The sequence below is a fragment of the Urocitellus parryii genome, chromosome 9 (genome assembly GCF_045843805.1).
Source record: "Urocitellus parryii isolate mUroPar1 chromosome 9, mUroPar1.hap1, whole genome shotgun sequence".
Taxonomy (NCBI): Eukaryota; Metazoa; Chordata; class Mammalia; order Rodentia; family Sciuridae; genus Urocitellus; species Urocitellus parryii.
The window spans coordinates 8813787-8832862 of record NC_135539.1 but is presented as its reverse complement, the minus strand read 5'-3'; the positions used below and the strand labels follow the sequence as shown (position 1 = coordinate 8832862).

The window sequence follows — 19076 nt, the reverse complement described above, 5'->3', positions numbered from 1 at the left end:
ACTCCTGCTCCTCTGTTTTAAATAGCAAGTTCCCTGTGCAGCTGCTCTGTGAAGGGTCTCTATGAGAGGGTGACTGGGAGAGAGAGCCCCTTCAAGAGAGACCCCCTCTGGGAGAGCATGCTCAACACTTCTGCCACCAGGCAGCTTCTGCACAGGTTGGTCTGGAGCATGGTGTTTGTCCCACGGGTTGGGCTTTGGGACCTGCAAGGACCACAAGAGAGCCAAACAGGCTGAGGGCCACTGTGCAGCTCTGGGCCGTGAGACCATCCTGTATTCAGAAAAGGGACACAGACAGATGGCTGCCAAGCACAGCTGAGGAGAGAGCATCCTGGTGGGATGCTCCTCCTCCTCCCTGGGCAACCAGAGTCCAGGCCCATTCAGGAGAAAGCTCCCTGGTGGGATGCTCATCTAGCCCCCGGCTACCAGGATCCTGCTTTTCCTCCAGCTGGGGGGCTGAGGCATGGGGCTATGTTATGGGAACCTACAGGAGTCAGTCCCCACAGGCTTGGTGGGGTGTGAGGCAGCCCAGGGACTGTGTGCTTCTTTCTGCTCCCCTGTCCAGCTCTGGAGCAGTCCGTTACTTGATGAGCGTTCCAGGGAAATCTGGCCAGGACTTGCTCCTTGTGAGCTCTGAGGCCTGTGTGCTCCTGGATGGACAGGAGCTGACACCCAGGTGGACCCTCGGTGAAGTCCAGGTCATGAGGTATGGAGTCTATCCCCTGTCCCCTCCTGGCATCTGCAGCCCACCCCACTGGCTGGTAGGAGGGTGGGGGGCAGGCTGGAGGGGTCCACATTCTTCTGCCAAAAGCCTTTTTCCTAGCCTTGGTGCTGCCTGCCCCTATAGTGGGGCCAGTGAAACCTCTGGTTCTGAGGGTCATCTCCTAGTCCTGGGGCCAGATATGGGCATCCCCAGCCCTGTCCTGGTGTGGACACAGAGGACTGAGTGGCACACTGTCCCCAGGTGTTTCCTTCATCCTAGTCTCTTTACAGAGATCCTTTGTGAACTCTTCTCCTCCTCCTCTTCCAGAAAACCCATCCTTGGCCACTACAAGCCAGACACCTTGGCCGTGGTCATTGAAAATGGAACTGGCACTGATAGACAGGTGGGCTTTACTTCCTCCAGAGATTCCAACTTGACACAGTTGAGAAGCAGCACTGTGGCCCCAGAGGCAGCTGCCCTCAGACCAGAGAGAAGGTTCTGGCTGCCCCCAAGAGAGCAGCTGCCTCCATGCTGGCATGGCTAGGGGCATGTGTGCCCATGTAAGCCCTGAGTTTATCCCAGTGCTCCCCAGTGTCCCCTCCCTCCCCAGATCCTGCTTCTGGACCTTGGAAGTGGGGCTGTCCTGTGGAGCCAGGCCCTCCCCAGCTTCCCTGGGGGCCCACCTTCTGCCAGTCTGCCAACTGCTGACCACCGCTCGGCCTTCCTCTTCTGGGGCCTCCATGAACTGGCCAGCACCAATGAGATGGTATGGGGGAACACACTCGGGATAGCCCTGCCCATTGGTGGCTGGCCCATCCCAAATCAGCTGAAGCCTAGTGGGAGTGGGCCACAGTGGGGAACGTGCCCTGAGGGGTCTCCTAGAGCTGACAGGGGTCTCTGTGTTGGGGAGAGCTGATATAATGGATGCCAGGAAGGAACAGGACCAAACTCAGGTTGGGAAGGGGGGCTTCCTGGTGGGTATCAGCTCTGGGCATGGTAGCTGTAGTGAGGCATCCCTGAAGGTGGCCTGAGTATTGCCTAGGTGTGGCCTTGGCCTGGGGACAGCGGGAGTGTTAAGGCCTGTTGGTGGTCCTCACTCCAGGAGCCCAGAGTCACCCAGCACAGTCTGTACATGTTCCACCCCACCTTGCCCAGCGTCCTTCTGGAGCTGGTCAACATCTCTGCCCACATCATTGCCTTCGATGGTGAGTGTGGTCGTGGGCCCGGGCACCCAGGTCTGCTCTGGCTGACCCTGAGAGGCTCTAACAGCTTCTCCCCCACAGCGCTCCTGTTTGAGCCAAGTCGCCATGCTGCCTATGTCCTCCTGACTGGCCCAGCAAGCCCCAATGTGCCTGGTCTGGTCTCTGTGACCAAGCACAAGGTACGAGACCTTGTCCCAGGCAGCAGGGTGATTCGCCTGGGTGACGGCGGGCCAGACAGTGATCAGGCCATCAGGGACCGCTTCTCCCGGCTACGGTACCGAAGCTAGGTATAAATGGAACCAGCTGCAGCACGTGGAAAGACTCCAACTGCAGAAGCCAGGCACCCTGGGAAGTGGGCCCCTCCCTCAGCCTCCTATAGAATCCCCACTCCTGACCTGGTGACCACTGTCCACTTGGGAGCCACGGCCTTACTGGTCACGACCGAGGATGTACATGGGGTTGCCCAGGCCCCTGACCCAGCACTCCATGTGCACACTGAGCTGCATTGGGTTTCACTATGCCCTGAGGGTCTCAGCAGGCCAGGGTGCCCCTGCAGCCTCTTGGGCTGTGAGCAGAGTTCACCTTGGGGCATGGCACCCTTGCTCTGTGCCCTCTCCTTGCCAGCTTCTCCCAGGCCAGAGAAGCCACTGTAGAATGTGCAACTCCCAGGCCTGATCTGCGTGCCCCTCCTCTTCTTGCCTGGTCCCCCCTCTGCACTGACCCCTGGGATCATGAAGATCAGAGGATGGGTGCTGGGGAAGGCCTGAGGCCTTGCAGCCCTCCAGGCCTACCCAGAGCAGATGAAGCAGCTCCCATGGGGGGAGTGGAATAGGGATCTAGAGTGGGGGTGCCCTCTACAGGTGGGCAGGGGGCCTGCACCACAGCTCACAGGTGTCCTTAGTGCATCCACTTGGTGTCAGTCTGTGCCCTCCGCACACAGGAGCTGCTGTCCAATAGAGGCCCCATGTCCCTGGGCATGGGGGCACCTCCTGCCCCACTCCCTGGTGCTCACCTGATGTAGGACTTACTCTGTGCCTTGTCGCTCCTGAGTCCCAAGGGCAACTGCTATGCTCTGCAAGGAGCAGCCCTGCCCAGACCAGAACCTGAGCTCTGTAGCAAAGAGCCTGATGATGCCAGTCACCACAGAAACTACAGAATAAACGTGCACTGTCTTGAAGAGCCCTGTGGTCTGGTGTGAGCCCGCCATCTGCCTATCTGCCCAAGGAGCAAAGCAGGAATTTACTGGACAGGAATTTACAGGCCCAGCAGTCGCCACACAGCCTTGGGAGCGAGTCCTGAGGTTTGAGAACTGCTGACCAGCAGGGCACCAATCCCCATGTAAGCAGGAGCCTTGGGCCAGCATGGGCCTGCAGTGGAGGGCTGGGTGAGCACCTGCTGCCACTGGGGCAGGGCAAGGCTGGGAGGGGCTTCAGGGAGATGCCATGCAGCCTGGGAATGAGGAGCCTGCCGGAGCTTGCTGTGGTTTAAATACAGCTCTGGTCTCGTAGCCTCTAAGGTATCCTTGCTCCTCTTTCTCCTTGGGAAGGCCTGGGGTGGGGATGTGGGGTTAAGGTTGAACAACTGGGTGTTGTGCTAGGAAGTAGGTCCACTGTCCCTGAAAAATAAAGGCAACCCAGCCTATAGAACTTGAGCACAGAGGGGCTTTAAGAGGGGCTATAGGGACAGTGGCATATATGAGAACTGCCAAGGGCAGAGAGAGGGTTTGCCTGGGGGCTTCAGTAGAGCCATCCCTGGGGGAAGTGCTCTGCAGGTCACCTGGTGACTTCTGAGGACAGGAGTCTGTTCCCAGCTTCCCTCCAACCACAGTCTTCACCTCCTAAACTTGTTACCATGACCATGGCCACTCAAGGGTCCTAGAGGCTCTGCCCATGCTGTGCCCCTGCAACTTCAGGGCCTCAGAGAAGGCTGGGCACAGCTGCCCAGGAGGTGCTGTGTTAATGCCAGGAGCCCCTCCCATGAGCGCTTCCTTGGCAGTTTCCTCTTTTGGCCAGCATCCTCACAGGCCCCTGCTCACCTTGGGCTGCCAGAGCACAGACTGTACCCTCCACCTCCCCAAGTCTCAGCGCAGCCTGGAGCCTGAGAGTCTGGGGCAGAGAGACTCACATTGAGGGAGATCATCTTTACACCTGAGCCATGCCCACTGACCTTTGCCTTGTGGCCAGCTCACACACATGCCTCACGTGCTCACACCATGTGCATTCACCAGCACATGACCAGTGCAGGGCTGAGGTCCTTTTATTTCTGCACCAGAATGGATGGGAAAAGGATGTGGGCTAGCCCTGTGGGAGAGTGGCACCTCAAAAGGAACTAGCCCAGCCTTTAGCCTAGGTCCGGGGAAGCAGGGTACCCTCATGAGAGAGGGAATAACACTAGTAGCCCAAAGGAAGGTTTAGATGGGAAGAATGGACACTGGCTGTGCCATCCTGTCAAAGACCTGCCCTGAGGGAACTGGGAGGCTCCTGGTCAGAGTGACAGCATGGAGTCATCTGTTGAACCTGGGGCGGGTGCCATGGGCAGCACACAAGAGCAGGTGGAAGAGGCTGGAATGGTTTCAGCAGGATTAGGGTCATAGGGCGGGGGAGCTGTGCCTGGGCAGAATGGAGGACCCAAAAGCCTGCTTGTTCTCAGCTCATGACAGGTGTCCTGTTGTGCCAGCTGTCTTAGTGTTCTCTGGTGGGGAAGGGCACCCAGTTCTGAGCTGAAGGCTGCAGAATGCCAGGGGCTCCACATGGCCTCCGCCTTGGCCTCCCCTTTCTCTGGGAACAAGTCCTTTCCTGGCCAAGCGTGGCCAGTGAGATCCCTCCCCAGGACCAGTCCCTTCTGGGCAGGAGATGTCATGTCTGAGGGAAAGGAGAAGTTGGAGAAAGGCTGGCAAGGCTGGGCCCTCTGGACTCAGGTTGAGTGCCACGGGGTGCAGGAGAGGGTGGCCACCATCACAGGTGTCGCTGGCAGGGGGTGAACCTCCTAGCTCTCCTCGTCACCACCTGCAGCGCTTCCAGCTGCTGAGGGCTCCCCAGAGGTGGGCGGCAGAGCAGGGCTGGGGCTCGAGAGCCGAGGCTTCCTCATGAATGGGAATACCCTGTGGCAAGAAGAAGCCAGACAAGTGGCAGGAAGGCCCTGTCTCCTCCCTGCAGGGCCCTCACCACTCAGTGGGCACAGGGACTGCCTGGGCTCACCGTCTCTTTGTTTCCAGTGGAATCACAGCTTCTGCCAGTAGGCCCTGGTACATGTCAGACTTCATGAACCTCGGGTAGGAGTCCTGCCAGAGACAGCATCCTGGGCTGAGCTGGAGCTCAGGGGACAGCACTTGCCTAGCACGTATGAGGCACTGGGTCCAACCCAGCATTGCTGGGGTCTTGTCCTGCCCACACAGAGGCCCTGACAGGAAAAGGGCTGGCAGCAGCCACCCTGACTTGCCCAGGTCAAGGTGGACAGACCTGAGGAGACCTGGCTCCCATCTAGTGGGACCACAGTACAACAAAAGATAGCCAGGAGCTACAGTGCCCACACATATGGAGAGGTAAACCAGGCCAGCCTCAGCATCTCAGCCAGGCCCTGTCTCAAAATAAAAATGGCACCCCAGTGCCACCCAAACCAAAACAACTTCCAAGCCTCACTGACCACCCTTGGCCAATACTGGGGCCCAACTCGTTATTTTTTTAAAAAGTGATAACTAAGGAAGGGTCAAGCATGACTCTGCTGTGGGGTCTGCACACCGGAGAACCACAGCATAGAGTTGTGACATGGAAGCACCAGCCACAGAGGAGCAGGAGGGGACTGGGGGCACACAGGGTAGAAATCCGCACACACAGTAGAGGGCGGGCTGCCCTTGCTCCTGACAAGAGGAGCGGGGGAAACACGCCGGCACTAGAGATAATACTTGGGACAAAATCCAAACAGGTAACGTAACAAAAGCAACCAACACTGTGATGGGCCCCATGAGATTGGGTGGGGACACGAGCCCAGATGGGGCCCACCTTCTTCATGAGCATGTAGATGTGCAGTTGTGCATCGTCCAGGACGTAGCGATGGGGCTGATGCAGCCCCTCCAGTGTTCGCTCCATCGTCCGGCTGTCGATGTTGACCCAGTGGGCAGCGCCTGGGGCCAGGAACTGCCTGGGATGGAGATGGCATCTGGGGGTCCAGGCTGGACATGCCCACACACTGGCCAGCCAGTACTACTCCACCACACTCACTGGTACACAGTGTCCACCAGAGTGGGGATCTGGGCCTGCCCTCCAAAGCGCAGCTCCTCACACGCCTCCCAGAAGCTGAGGTTTTCCGCTATGGGCCAGGAGAGCCAAGTCAGAGATCCTACCCAGGGGTAGCCAAGATGGGGATCCAAGGCCTCTTGGGACAGGAGGATCCCGAGCTGGCCGGCAGCCTGGGAGGAAGGGCCAGCCAGCAGCCTCCCTCAAGCAGCCTGCCATTAGCAAGGAGTATGGGGCTTCTCACCACTGAACTCCTTCTGTAGAAAGTCCATGAAGTGGGCCCGCCCCATGGGGTCATCCAGGAGCTCCCGGAAGCTGAAGCCCCACCGCTCCACACGAAGCTTCGTGGGCACAGCTACCCTGGGAGGAGAGGGGTAGGGCTGAGGGGAAGTGGTGCTACCAGCCCCCCAAGCTGGAGGCACACCCATGGTCCCACGGCTCTGTGCTCACATGGGTGCATTCATGGCCCAGTAGGCATCGTCATCTGTGACCCAGGGGTTGCTGGGCAGACATCCTGCCAGGATAGGGTCATGTGGGCCTCGCTGGTGGCTGAACGTCAGGAACCTAGAAGAAGTCCAGGCAGTGCAGAGGGGCCTCAGGGGCAAGCAAGTCCAGAAAGGGGCTTGGCTGGGGGTTTCCTGCCCGCCTGGACTCACGCCTCAAGGCAGATGGAGGACTTCACCCGGGTTCGGCCCAGCGCTTTCCTCGACCACTCTATCTAGGGTGCCAGAACTCTGAATCAGGACCTGGGCTGGAGCATGGACCGCCCAAACCCCCCTCCCCCAGGACCTACCTCTCGCTTGTAGAAGTCCAAGCTCTGTGACTGGAAGGAACAGGTGGCTGCATGACCAGCAGGTCTCCCCTCGGAACTGGACACCCACCTGCCCAATGCCCCTAGAGCAGAGCTCCTGCCTCACAAGACGTGGCAGAGGAAGGTTCAGCACCGCATCCCTGACTCTTTTAGAGAAAAGCCCCTTCTCCTATCCCTAAACCTGGAAGACCTCTGGGAGCCTTTAGTCTGGAGATTTCTAGAATGTTCCATAGAACCTTCAGGTGTTCCTAGTGGCCTTGATGTCCCCAGTTATGTTTAACTTGTCATATTTTCAGAGGTATTTAAAGTATTCTTTTAAACAACACATACATACGTGAGAAGTCCTTGTACTGGCATCACATTGGGGAACTCAACTCTCTCAGAAACCTGGGGCCTCACAGCACCCCAGGTCCAGCAGGATGGCTGACCCAGGCTCCCTATGCTCCACAACCAGCACAGGGTATGGCGCTGGATATGTGTACTTCAGACTCTAGCTTGCCCCAGCTCTTTGACTGCCTTTACTCAGGAAGAGTTAGGGTGCTGAGATAAGCAGTTTCCATCAGCAAGAGGACACAAATCTTTCTGGACTCTGGTTTAGTTGCCTGTCCAGGGCCTGATTTCTGTAGTTTGCAGGCCACAGAGGCCCCGAAGGGAAGTGGAATGGTCCAGATGCAGGCCATAGCCCTGCTTGCCACCCTCCCACTTCCCTGGCACAGTCCTGGTCTGGGGGAGAGCCCTCCCCTCCCCCAGGGCCACTTCACTTACTTGCACCCAGGCAGCAGGTGGGAAGAGAGAGCACAAGAGTTAGGAGGGGACTTATACCAGAAGTAGAGTAGGGCCCTTGGAGTGGCACATCAGGGACATTTGTGTGGACTAAAGGACAGAAGGGGGACAGGAGGATGGAGCACAGCCCAAGCTGTCCCATGGTGGGTGGTGGGATGAGCCATGGGCAGGTAGGCCAGGGCAGGTGTGTGTGCCAGGACAGGTGTATGTGCAGACGCTTACCATCTGCACCTGATTGGCATTGTTGGAGCCCCTCTCTGGGCCCTGCTCCAGCACATTGGGGACCCCAGGCTGCAAGAAGGAAGGTAAGTTGGGGTGTTAGGTCCCTACCCCTAGGGACTCCAATTCTGAAGCTCTTCATCATTTAATGTGGAAACTGATGAGCAAGCAACCAAGCCTGGCCTGATCCTGAGCTCCATCCTCTACTCACTCCCACCCCTAAGAATGGTTCCCCAGATAGAGTGGGCCTTGAATCACCTGCTGGACCTGAGTCTGGGGAAGGCCGGGTCCCAGGTAGCACCCCAAAGCTCAGTTCTGTTGTAGCTCCTCCTGGCCCCCACAAAGGCCTCAGTCCCCCAAGGTTCCCCTATAGCCCTCCCTTAGACCAGGAGAGGATCTGACTGGTCCTGTGGTCTGGGGGTGCATGCAGCCACAGTCCTGAGTGTGTCACCTCTGGGTTCTCAACTGAATCACAGAATGACAGCTTCCTGTCACCCACCAGAACCAGGAAGGGCATGTCATTCCTACAGGCTCAAGTCAGAGTTTCAGGAAAGGTTCCAAGGATGCAGGCAGACCCCATGTGTGCCCAACAAACCCACCCCCTCATGTCCCAGGGACTCACCGGGGGTCTGTTCACCAGCCAGTATGTCTGCTCCTGGCATGCAATGACCAGCCTGTCCCCTTTCCTGCGCTGCTTAGCTGCCCTGGAGGAAGGGGGAGGTTAAGCAGAGTCCCCCCTTCCCACTCTGCTCAGGACCTGGAGCCTGGGATGTTTTCTGGTTCTAGGACTGCCAGGCTTGTTGTCACTGGGTATGGGCATAGACAGGGACAGGACTCACCGTAGCTGTTCCCGAGCCTGCATCACTACCAGGTCCCAGGTGTGGTTGATCTTCTTATGCAACTGGTCATAGTGCTCCTGGGGACATGAGGTCTCCAGTGGGTGACCCCTTGCATACCCAATTCTGGAACATGGACCCCACCTCTTCAGTGAGAGTGAGGGAGCGAGTGATGCGTGTGTGTGTGTGTGTGTGATCTTTCCACCTGGAATGGAGGCCAGCCCTCCCCTGAGGCCCTGTGCAGGGGCTGTCTCTCTGGCTCTGGGAGCATTTAGCTGCCCCTTCAGGGTGGGTGGGGTGGGGGCCTGCCCAGCAAGAGCAAAGCGGGTATGGACTGTCTCAAAGACTGCGCTGCACACTCTGGGGCAGACTATGAGGCTTGGGTTCTTCCTGCTAGACTCAGCCTGCTGGGCCTCACCTTCTCATGGGTGACCAGGGCTCCCTGCCTTTGTATGTTCTTCTTGGTCAAGTAGATGGCTGGAAAGACAGGGAACAGGCTGCAGAGAGACAAGCTCTGCCCAATCCTGGGAGCTGGCCCGGTGCTAGCCCCAGGTCCTCCACACTCACCATAGTCCAACTCAGCAGCTGGCCACAGAGTGCTGGTCCAGAAGTAGGGAGTCTAGCCATGTTGTGGGGTAATGATGTAAGGCACCTCCTGAGCCCTACCACCCATATACTGCCCTCACCCTCACAGCTCCCGTCCAGGAGACCACTGGCCATCTGCCCACCTCCAAGAGCTTAGTGGACCACTCTCCATTCTTACCACTTGAACTGAGTCCACTCATGCTTTAGAGTTTTGCGCACAGATTGCCTCCCCCAGCCCTGATAGGGTAGGGGTGGGGGCCTGCCCAAGTCCCGGATGTAGTCACATCCGAGCTTAGGGTTGTCTGATTCTTGGATGTGATTGGGAAGGGCAGGAAGGGGGCTCCATCATGTTTGAATAACACGTTGAGGTGCAGGTATCCTGTCTTCACCCCAACACAGCCTCCTTCTTCAGGGGTGGAGGCTTAAGGACATACCCTGCAGGCAGCTGGCAGAGTTCTCCGCAGGTAATGCCTTTTTATGGGGGTCTTGGAGTGGCCCCAGGAAACTGAAACCCCCACCCCTTAACTTGGTCACTATCACAGGGACACTTCCAATCCTAGCCTCCTGGGGAGGGGGCGGTGTATCGCCAGCGGTGACTTCACCACACCCCCCTCCAGCGCTAGCAGGCCCCTCCTCCCGAGTCCCCTCCGGAGTCCCCCTGACAGGCGGCGGGGCAGGCAGGGTCGCTAGGGTGCAAGGCCTGACCTGGAACCTGTAGGGCGTCTCATCCGGCTGGAGCGCCAGGCTGCGGGGCTCGCGCAGCGGGTATATGTAGCCGTGCTGCGCCAGCAGGCTGCCCAGGTGTAGAGCCTCTGCGGGGGGGTGAGTGAGTGCTCCTCCCGGCCCGCCCTCCCCAGCCCCTGGGCTGGCCGACCCTCACCCTCCTCCGAGATGCACAACTTCCGGACCAGCCACTCCAAGACGTCGCCGCCTGCACGGGAGAGGCTGGGTGGGCGCAGGCCTGGCTCCCTGCCCACCCCCACCCCCGCAGGGCCCTCACCGCGCCTCACCCGTCACCGCGTGCGGGATGACAGTGATGAGCAGACGCTGGCTCCGCGTCCGTACGCCCTGGTCAGGGTCCTGCATCCTCACAACCATCCGCTCCATCTGGGCGAGGGAGCCGTGAGGGGCGTCTCGGCGGCGCCCCTGGACCCGGCTCCTAGAGCGGGCGAGGCCAGCCCCTGCGCGTCCCCCATCCCCCCCCCCCCCGGACCCTAGGGGCTGGAAGGCCCACCTTGCGGAGGTGCGGCTTCTGCGCGCGGGGGCGCCCGCCGCGGGGCGCTGGGCTAGCGGCCATGCCTAAGCGGTGGACGTCCGAGCGGCCCCGCCCCTCCCGCCTGGGTTAACCCTTGGGGCCTCGGGCAGAGGCCGGCCGCCCAGCCTGTGTTGGAGAGCCTGCAGCGCAGGGCAGTGACAGGGGCGACAGGGACCCAGGGATGCCCTCCCAGGTCTGGCCTGGCCTGAGCCTGGGGAGGTGGGGCGAGGCGCACCTTCCACGGGACGTGGACTCGGACCTGGAGCGGAACCAGCAAATAGAGGCTCACCAGGGGAGGGGCCTGAGAGGAACAAGGGTTCCTGGCCTGCGGTAGTCCCAGGCTGCCAGTGTGTGTCCCCCAAAGCAGTCACTGCTGTGGGGTCAGAAGGGTCTCTGATAGCCTGACGAGTGTTTTTCTCTGCAAACCACGGCACCCACCGCACATGACCTGTGTGGGTGCCACAGGTTGGTGTGACCCTGACCATGATCATGAGCTGGTCCGAGTGGTTCCCAGCACTATGGGAGCTGTATTGGCTTTTCCCTGTGTCAGAGTTGTCCTGTGGTTGAGGTTGCTGGGAGTGTGTGACACCGTGGGTTCCTGAACAGGGGTCCTTAGAGACTGGGGAGAAGAGTGGGGAATGGCCACATCCCCTTAACTACACAGGGGATTGGGTGGGACAGCAGGTGAACAGGCAGAGATCCTAGCCAGGGTGCCCTGGAACTATAGAAAGGGGTTTACTGGAGAAGGGAGGTCTCAACACCCCCTACCCAGATTCACCCAGATTCCCAGGGTCCAGGCACTTTCTGTCCCTTCTCCAGCAGCTTGGCCATCCCCTTCTGAGATATGCCCAGGCCCTCCAGGCCCCATTAGGAAGCCCATTATAAGAAGTAGAAATGCTATATGTTATATTTATCCTCCCTGCGCCAGAGGTCAGATGGAGGGAGGTGGGTAGGGTGGCCTTGGGCCAGGAGCATCCAAACATGGCCACCTGAATCCATTACCAGTGCTGGAAGTGCAGGTCCAGAATGACATGGGGCAGTGGAGCTGGGGGCTGGAGGGGGCACCTTCATAGGCAGGAACTCTTCCTCTTAGATCCCAGGTCACCCATTCCCCACTCCCATACACACTGTTTGTGGGCGGGGGACAGGGTGGGGTGTGTGTCAGGCTGGCTTTGAGACTGAGTGAACATCTGGATGCTATAGGCCACCAGGAGCTGGAGCTGTCCCCTGGAGACAAGTGACCTAATACTTCCAGTCCTTCAGAAAAGGGCAGCAGGGGTGGGTCTCCAGGGCCCCTTTGCAGGATTCTGTTTTGGAAAGACTGGCCAGGTGAAGACCCAGCCAGAGTGCACAGAGGGCTGGCCTCTTGCTCAGACAGTGGGGCTCTGGTCTGATTCCTGGGTGTCCCCAGAAATGGGGATGGGGTAGAGGTGTCTAAGAAAGGGGGCTCAATCTGGTGTTGGGCAACCCCCTTTATTCAGACCCAGCCTTTGGTCTGTCTCCTGCCGAGGGTCTGCTCATCCCTCACCTGCCCTGGCTGACCCCCAACACCCATCCACAGCTCTCAGGTGTCAAGAAACCCTGGCTTTCCCCTCATCTCGCCTTCTATTTTCTTCATGGTTCTCTCCCAGAGGGCAGGACCTCCGGAATTATCTGGGTCCCCAGGCCCCTACAGATAAAAACCAGCCCTGTGGGCACATCCTTTAGTGTTTGTGGCCTAGACTGAGCTTCAGGGTGCTCAGACCAGCCTGCCGAGGTCCCCTTAGGCTGCGTGCCAGCCCCCGCCCCAAGTTAGGTGGCCCCGGGAGTCCCCCGCCGCCCAGACGCTGCGCGGGGGCGGAGGGGAGGGGCGGCGGAGGGCTGCTGGGCCCAGGTGTGGCCTGGCCGCCTGCAGCTAATGAGAGCCGGGGGACACAGGGGGGAGGGGAACGCACCTGCTGCACTTCCCCAGCCCCGCCCGAGGGCTCCGGGGAGACCCCGGCTCCTGCGGGCGCCGCAGGGCGGGGCGGGCCGCGGCGGCGGCGGCGGGGACGGCCGGGTGCCGGCGCCGTGCGGGCGACACGCGCGTCTCTGCGGGCTGCGCGGGGTCCGCGGAGCGGCTGGGGGCGCGCGGCGCGGGCGCGGCGCTGGGCGCGGGGGGCGCTCCCGGCCGGGATGAGCTCACCGCAGTCGCGCCGGGGCTGAGCCGAGCCGGGCGGCGGCTCCGCGTCGGGCCGCGCGCCACCATGCTGGGCCTGGACGCGTGCGAGCTGGGGGCGCAGCTGCTGGAACTGCTCCGGCTGGCGCTTTGCGCCCGAGGTGAGCGGCTGGCCGGTCGGGTGGCGGCCACGTGGGCGGTGGGCCTTCCCGGCGGCAACTTTGGGGGCGCGTGGGGACCTCCTGGCGTTGCCCCGGCCTGACTCCAGCGGGGGTGGGGGCTTGATTCCCAGCTACCAGCAAGGGGAAGGAAGCTCAGGGTCGCGCGCGTGTGAAGTCAGGGAGGCACGGGTCTCTCCCCTAGGTGGGGCTGGGGCTCCAGAGAACCCTAGTCTGGAGGCTCCATGGGTGGGGGCTAGAGCATTATGGGAAGGGCCCAGAGGTAGGGACCCCTGGAGGGCCCCGGGGCCACCACTCTAGCAGTAGTCCCAGCCCCGTGATTCTCCACTTGGGGTCATCATTCCTCCACGTTTGGCCTCATAGTCAGGGAGGGCCCCTGAATGGACATCTGGCCAGAAGCAAGTTGGCGCCCCAAGGATGCCCCTTGACCAGGTGCCTTGGGAGCCTCCGCCAGCCACCAGGGCTCTTGTGGGAGAGGCAGGTGGGATGCTGCCTATGCCCTGGGAGCCCTCTCACTGCTCTCCCTGGTTCACCCTCCCTCTGAGCTCCACCACCTGCCTCCTTCCTAGTCCTTTGGGCAGTGGGAGGCACAGCTGGCCAGGTGGGGGTGCTCCAGCCGGGTGCTCCAGTGCCAGGGTCAGCTGGGGGCAGCACCTCATATGCCTTCTCCAACTCCCAGTTCTCCTGGCTGACAAGGATGGGGGGCCAACACCACTGGAGGAGGCACTGGACGACGCTGTGCCAGAGTATCAGGCACCTGGGAAGAAGAGCGCCCTGGAGATCCGGCAGCTGGACCCTGAGGACGAGAGCCTCACCCAGTACAAGAGAGCACTGCTGGGAACTCTGCCACCTGTAGTGGGTATGGGCTTGGAACCTGGGCCTAGAGGGCTGTGCCTGGGTGGGGAGCAGCAGGGCATGCTATGGACATTGCTCCTCCTCAGATCCCAGCCTGCCTAACGTGCAGGTGACCAGGCTGACGCTGATTTCGGAGCAAGCTCCAGGGCCCATCACCATGGACCTCACAGGTAATGCCTCTGCAGACCGCCACCATTTGTCTCTGGAGCAGAGACCTCTTAGGACCCCTGTGCCCCATCCCAAGTCCCAGGGCCCATCCTGAAACCCTGAGGGCACCACACCCCACGTGGGGCTCCTGCCCTGGAGTTAGAGCTTACCTGCCATTTCCCTCCCAGGGGACCTGGCTGCGCTGAAAAGCCAGGCGTTCGTCCTGAAGGAGGGTGTTGATTACCAGGTGAAGGTTACCTTCAAGGTGAGGGCAGCTGCGGTGGGGGGCACCGGCCGGCCAGTGCCCTGGCCCCAGAGGAACCTTTAACGCCGTCTGTCCCACAGGTCAACAAGGACATCGTCAGTGGCCTCAAGTGTGTGCACCACACCTTCCGCAGGGGCCTGCGCGGTGAGGGCAGTGTGGAGGGCCGGGTGGGGGTAAGGTGGGGCAGGTGGAGGGCAGCCCTGACATCCTGTCCCTCTCTCAGTGGACAGGGCTGTCTACATGGTAGGCAGTTATGGCCCCAGGGCTCAGGAGTACGAGTTCGTGACTCCAGTGGAGGAGGCTCCGAGGGGCGCACTGGTGCGGGGCCCCTACGTTGTCAGGTCCCTTTTCACAGACGACGACAAGACAGCCCACCTGTCCTGGGAGTGGGGCCTCCGCGTCTGCCAGGACTGGAAGGGCTGAATCCTGGCTCTGGCCCTTGTTCCCACCTCTGTCCACTGCTGCAAGGGACCCCAAGCTTTCCCTGGCCCCTGGTCAGTGACCAGACCCTGCCCTCTCTCCGCCCTGCATCCCGCCTGGCGCCATGCCCCATTAAATGTCGTCTCGCTGCCCTCCGTGTGGCCTCTTTCTGCCTCCCCCTCCCTCAAGGGGGTGCTCTCAAGCTTTATCGTCCCTGAGAAAGGGCCCAGGTGCTACGTGGCGATTGCTGCTTGGTCCCCAGTCCCCTTATCTACCCCAGCCTCCGGGGCCCGGCACTGCCATGGACGGCCAGCTTCTGCCTGTGCTGCTGCTGTTCCTGCTGGGGGCCTCAGGCCTACAGGGACAGGGACAGGGACCTGAGAGACCCTCAGAGGATCTCCTGGAGGATACCCCTGGGGAGGAGGTCCCCAAGGAGGATGGGGTCTTGGTGTTGGACCACCACACCCTGGGCCTGGCCCTGCAGGAGTACCCAGCCCTGCTAGTGGAGTTCTGTGAGTGTTTGGGCCAGTGGGTGGGGGGCCACAGGGACTACCCAGGGTCTCCAGCCCCAGCCCTGTGGACTGGGGGATCTTCCCAGAGGCACTGTGCCCAGCACTCCAGCTTCCTAGGAGCACCCTAGGGCAGGGAGCTCTGGGATGGAGTGTGGAGGGCTGGTGGTTATGCGGGGAGGCCCAGGGGACATGAGAACACCCTGTTTGGCCATCAGTGCCCTCGGGCTGACGTCCTGCCCCATGGCCACTTCTCCAAGCTGCTGGTGTGGGTCTTTCTGCAGGCTCTCTACAAAAGCATGGGGATCTGGGTCTGTGGACACCCTAATAAATAAATGTCAAATCCGTCCTCACGGCAGCCTCAGGAGGCAGCCATGTGTGTCCCAGGAACCCCAGCCACACCTTGTTGTCCCTTGTGCCCCAAGCTTGGGGGCCTGGAGAATCTGACTCCTGATCTCAGCCCTGCCATGGCCCAGGCTTGGGTGGGGCCTAAGGAGAGTGTGCACAGCACACCCCTGCTCCCTCGGGATCTGCAGGGAGGGGCTGTGGCCGTGCAGGCCTGGCACTCATGGCCTCATCCCCCAGTTGCCCCGTGGTGTGGGCACTGCAAGGCGCTGGCCCCTGAATACAGCAAGGCGGCTGCCTTGCTAGCAGCTGAGTCGGTCACGGCCACGCTAGCCAAGGTGGATGGGCCTGCGGAGCAGGAGCTGACGGAGGAGTTTGGTGTGACAGGGTACCCCACGCTCAAGTTCTTCCGTGATGGGAATCGGACGCACCCCGAGGAGTACACAGGTGTGGGGTAGGCACAGCCTGGGGTGGGGTGGGCTCGGGCCTGCATAGACTGAGGGCACACTCCACAGGCCCCCGAGAGGCCAAGGGCATCGTTGAGTGGCTAAAGCGGCGGGTGGGGTCCAGTGCCACCCGGCTGGAGGATGAAGAGGGTGCACAGGCACTGATGGATGCCGGGGACGTGGTTGTCATCGGCTTCTTCCAGGTAGGCTGGGCTGGGGGCCAGGCCACGGGGGCAGCAGTAGTGGTACCTGCCAGCCTCACAAGAGCTGGGCCTGTAGGACTTGGAGGATGAGGATGTGGCCACCTTCCTGGCCCTGGCCCGTGATGCCCTGGACATGACGTTTGGCTTCACTGACCAGCCAAAGCTGTTTCAGAAGTTTGGCCTCACCAAGGACACTGTGGTCCTCTTCAAGAAGGTGAGTTGTGCTGAGGCAGGGGTCAGGGCTAGGGCTATGGCCCTAGGTGACCCTCCTGGTGTCTAGTTCGATGAAGGACGGGCTGACTTCCCAGTGGACGAGGAGCTGGGTCTGGACCTGGGGGACCTGTCCCGCTTCCTCATTACACACAGCATGCTCCTGGTGACGGAGTACAGCAACCAGGTAAGCTCAGCTGCCTGAGGGTGCAGAGCTGGCTGGATGGGCCCTGGGAGTCACAGGAAACCATTCCACAGACCTCCCGGAGGATCTTCAGCGCCAGGATCCTCAACCACCTGCTGCTGTTTGTCAACCAGACGCTGGCTTCACATAGGGAGCTCCTGGAGGGCTTCCGGGAGGCGGCTCCCCCGCTCAGGGGGCAGGTACTGGGGGACCAGGAGGAAGGGGTGACATGGTGGCAAGATGCCCAGCTTGGACTCTCTGCTGGCAGGTGCTGTTTGTGGTGGTGGACGTGGATGCCAGCAATGACCACGTACTGCAGTACTTTGGTCTCAAGGCTGAGGAGGCCCCCACCCTGCGCTTGGTTAACATTGAGACCACTAAGAAGTATGCACCCCCTGGAGGGGGGCCTATCACCTCAGCCTCCGTGGCAGCCTTCTGCCAGATGGTCTTCAGTGGGAAACTCAAGGTGAGCTGGCTAGCGCCACAGGGTGGGGCAGGGAGGGCACAGCCACTCCTGGGGTCCTTCCCCACACAACACCAGAGCTCCTGGCCTGGCCCACAGCCCTACCTGCTAAGCCAAGAGGTCCCCCCTGACTGGGACCAGCGGCCCGTCAAGACCCTTGTGGGCAAGAATTTTGAGCAGGTGGCTTTCGACGAAACCAAGAATGTCTTTGTCAAGTTCTGTGAGTACTGAGGCTGGTGGGTGGGTGGGTGGGTATGCGGGGACCCAGCTAACCAAGTATGATACCTCACAGATGCCCCATGGTGCAGCCACTGCAAGGAGATGGCCCCGGCCTGGGAGGCACTAGCTGAGAAGTACAGGGACCACGAAGACATCATCATTGCTGAGCTGGACGCTACGGCTAATGAGCTGGAGGCCTTCACTGTGTCTGGCTTCCCCAGGCTCCTGTACTTCCCCGCAGGGCGGGATCGGAAGGTGAGGAACTAGGGCTGGGGCTGGGGCAGCCAGACCTGGCTCCGGGCTGAGGCAGGCCTTTAGCTTCCCATTCTTCCCCAGATGATGGAATACAAGGGCAACAGGGACCTGGAGAGCTTTTCCAAGTTCCTGGACAGTGGGGGTGAGCTGCCAGCAGAGGCACCCACAGCCCCCTTCCAGGTATGCACCCCATCCAGGGTTCTAAGCCCTGGGCAGGTCACCTCCAGGCGGGGCTGACAGGACTTGGGGTGGGCTGAGGGCAGAGCTCAGCTGGGCCTCTGTGACCCTTTCTAGGAGCCACTAGCCAATTCCAGTGTGGGGCCCCGGGAGGAGCTGTAGCCACCACATCACTGCCAACTGCAAGTGGCAGGTGATCCTGGCTGGAGAAGCTGTGCTCCGTGAATAAAGAGCTTTGCTCCTGGACTGAGTGTGTGGTTCCTGGCAAGGCTGGCAGCACGGCCGTGGCCAGCCTCAGCCTCCTGGGCCCGCTGCACCATGTGGGGCCTTTCTGCAGCCATTGCCTGCAGTGCCCCCCTCCACCATGACCTTCACTGATGGGTCTGAGGATGGCAGGGCTCAGCTGGGCCCATCAGCTGTAATCAGTCACTCCACAGCCAAGGCAGCTCCAAAAACTTTTATTTCATTACTATCCAAGTACCTTGAAAAGATCATTGTACAAGTCATTGCATGGAAAACGGCTGGGTCAGCCCCCTGCTGGCCCTGGCCTGAGAAATGTACATATTTACATGGGCCCTTAGAAAGGAGGGTCCCCACCCGCTGAGCTGGCAGCCAGAGACAGGCCCCACAGTGCTCATTGCGGGATTCACACAGTGACAGGCGAGAGAGGGCATGTTGAAGGCACTCAGTGACAAGTACAATCTGCAGGGGCCCCTGCACCCAGCCTGGGCCTGACCGGGTGCCGGGGCAAGTCCAGGGGGAGCAGTGACACTGGCGTTCGGGACCAGTGAGGCCTGCGGGTTGCGAGGTGGGCAGCAGGGGCTGCTGGGGTCTCCTGCAGCTCCAGGCAGGTAGCCTGGCTCGGGGACTCTGCTATTGCTATGGTGGGCCTCCCTCTCCTGGGCAGGACAGACCAGCCTTGGGACTGCTCTGAGGTACCAAGGGCACTGCTGGGTACTCCCCGCGACCCCAGGCTCCGAAGCTGTGCTATGCTAGCCTCATGTCAGTCCACCTTCTCCACCTTGCCAATGATCTTCTCCTCAAAGATGGGCAGGACAGCCGCGTCCTCTCGAACCTCCTCAAACACCACCCCGCAGTCGAACTCGTCGCTCACCTTCTTGAAGTAGTACCTGGGGATGGGGCCGCAGCCAGTGAGAGGGGTTTCTCCCAGAGCCCACAAGTTGCGTCCACCTGCGGCCATATGGTGCAGTGACCACTGTGGTGCTTCCAGCTCCCTGCCTGCTGGGAAGTGTCCAGAGCCCCTGGGAGCCCTGGTCTGGCCCAGGTGCTGTGATGAGGAGCAGGCGGGCGTGGAGAGCTGGGCTCTTCCCGTAGCCACTCGGTGACAGAGACTGACCTGGCAGCCTCCACCCGACTCTGAGGTTGGCCTTCAGGGCCCTCTCCACCCTCTGCCCTTCTCAGGGATCTGGAGGCCTCAG

The 19076-nt window shown here is 60.8% G+C and overlaps 5 protein-coding genes across 12 annotated transcripts in view; 3 read left to right on the top strand and 2 right to left on the bottom strand.

The window, feature by feature from the left end:
* The window catches only part of Fam234a (family with sequence similarity 234 member A), a 30664-nt gene extending 27585 nt beyond the window's left edge, over window positions 1-3079 (top strand). For 3 of the 4 annotated variants that reach the window (XM_026385558.2, XM_026385555.2, XM_026385556.2), the window contains 6 exons: window positions 26-155; window positions 563-703; window positions 1028-1103; window positions 1311-1466; window positions 1803-1905; window positions 1984-3079. In XM_026385558.2, coding sequence (XP_026241343.1) covers window positions 26-155; window positions 563-703; window positions 1028-1103; window positions 1311-1466; window positions 1803-1905; window positions 1984-2189 — 812 coding nt within the window. In that variant the 3' untranslated portion in view covers window positions 2190-3079. The remainder of the gene's footprint in view (window positions 1-25; window positions 156-562; window positions 704-1027; window positions 1104-1310; window positions 1467-1802; window positions 1906-1983) is intronic. The other variant, XM_026385557.2, reaches the window with a different exon arrangement.
* A 1808-nt stretch (window positions 3080-4887) lies between these two features.
* On the bottom strand, window positions 4888-10665 carry Rgs11 (regulator of G protein signaling 11). Its single transcript, XM_026385292.1, has 17 exons — window positions 10603-10665; window positions 10379-10475; window positions 10249-10299; window positions 10074-10180; window positions 9351-9402; window positions 9202-9260; window positions 8787-8863; window positions 8570-8651; window positions 7951-8019; window positions 6928-6957; window positions 6791-6852; window positions 6585-6698; window positions 6379-6494; window positions 6120-6207; window positions 5901-6039; window positions 5100-5182; window positions 4888-5002 (listed from the first exon to the last, which is right to left on the bottom strand). The coding sequence occupies exons 1-17, from the start codon at window positions 10663-10665 to the stop codon at window positions 4888-4890; spliced, it is 1404 nt and encodes a 467-aa protein (XP_026241077.1).
* A 2148-nt stretch (window positions 10666-12813) lies between these two features.
* Window positions 12814-14743, top strand: Arhgdig (Rho GDP dissociation inhibitor gamma). The gene is made up of 6 exons (XM_026385570.1): window positions 12814-12921; window positions 13619-13798; window positions 13881-13964; window positions 14130-14206; window positions 14287-14350; window positions 14430-14743. Exons 1-6 carry the CDS (start codon window positions 12849-12851, stop codon window positions 14627-14629), a joined length of 678 nt encoding a protein of 225 aa, XP_026241355.1. The 5' UTR covers window positions 12814-12848; the 3' UTR covers window positions 14630-14743.
* Window positions 14744-14927: 184 nt separating this feature from the next.
* Window positions 14928-17799, top strand: Pdia2 (protein disulfide isomerase family A member 2). The gene is made up of 11 exons (XM_026385614.2): window positions 14928-15138; window positions 15721-15927; window positions 15996-16129; window positions 16206-16343; window positions 16410-16526; window positions 16598-16723; window positions 16792-16989; window positions 17086-17206; window positions 17279-17460; window positions 17542-17640; window positions 17755-17799. The coding sequence occupies exons 1-11, from the start codon at window positions 14928-14930 to the stop codon at window positions 17797-17799; spliced, it is 1578 nt and encodes a 525-aa protein (XP_026241399.1).
* A 281-nt stretch (window positions 17800-18080) lies between these two features.
* The window catches only part of Axin1 (axin 1), a 38476-nt gene continuing 37480 nt past the window's right edge, over window positions 18081-19076 (bottom strand). For all 5 annotated transcript variants that reach the window (XM_026385460.2, XM_026385461.2, XM_026385462.2 and 2 more), the window contains one exon: window positions 18081-18767. In XM_026385460.2, coding sequence (XP_026241245.2) covers window positions 18641-18767 — 127 coding nt within the window. In that variant the 3' untranslated portion in view covers window positions 18081-18640. The remainder of the gene's footprint in view (window positions 18768-19076) is intronic.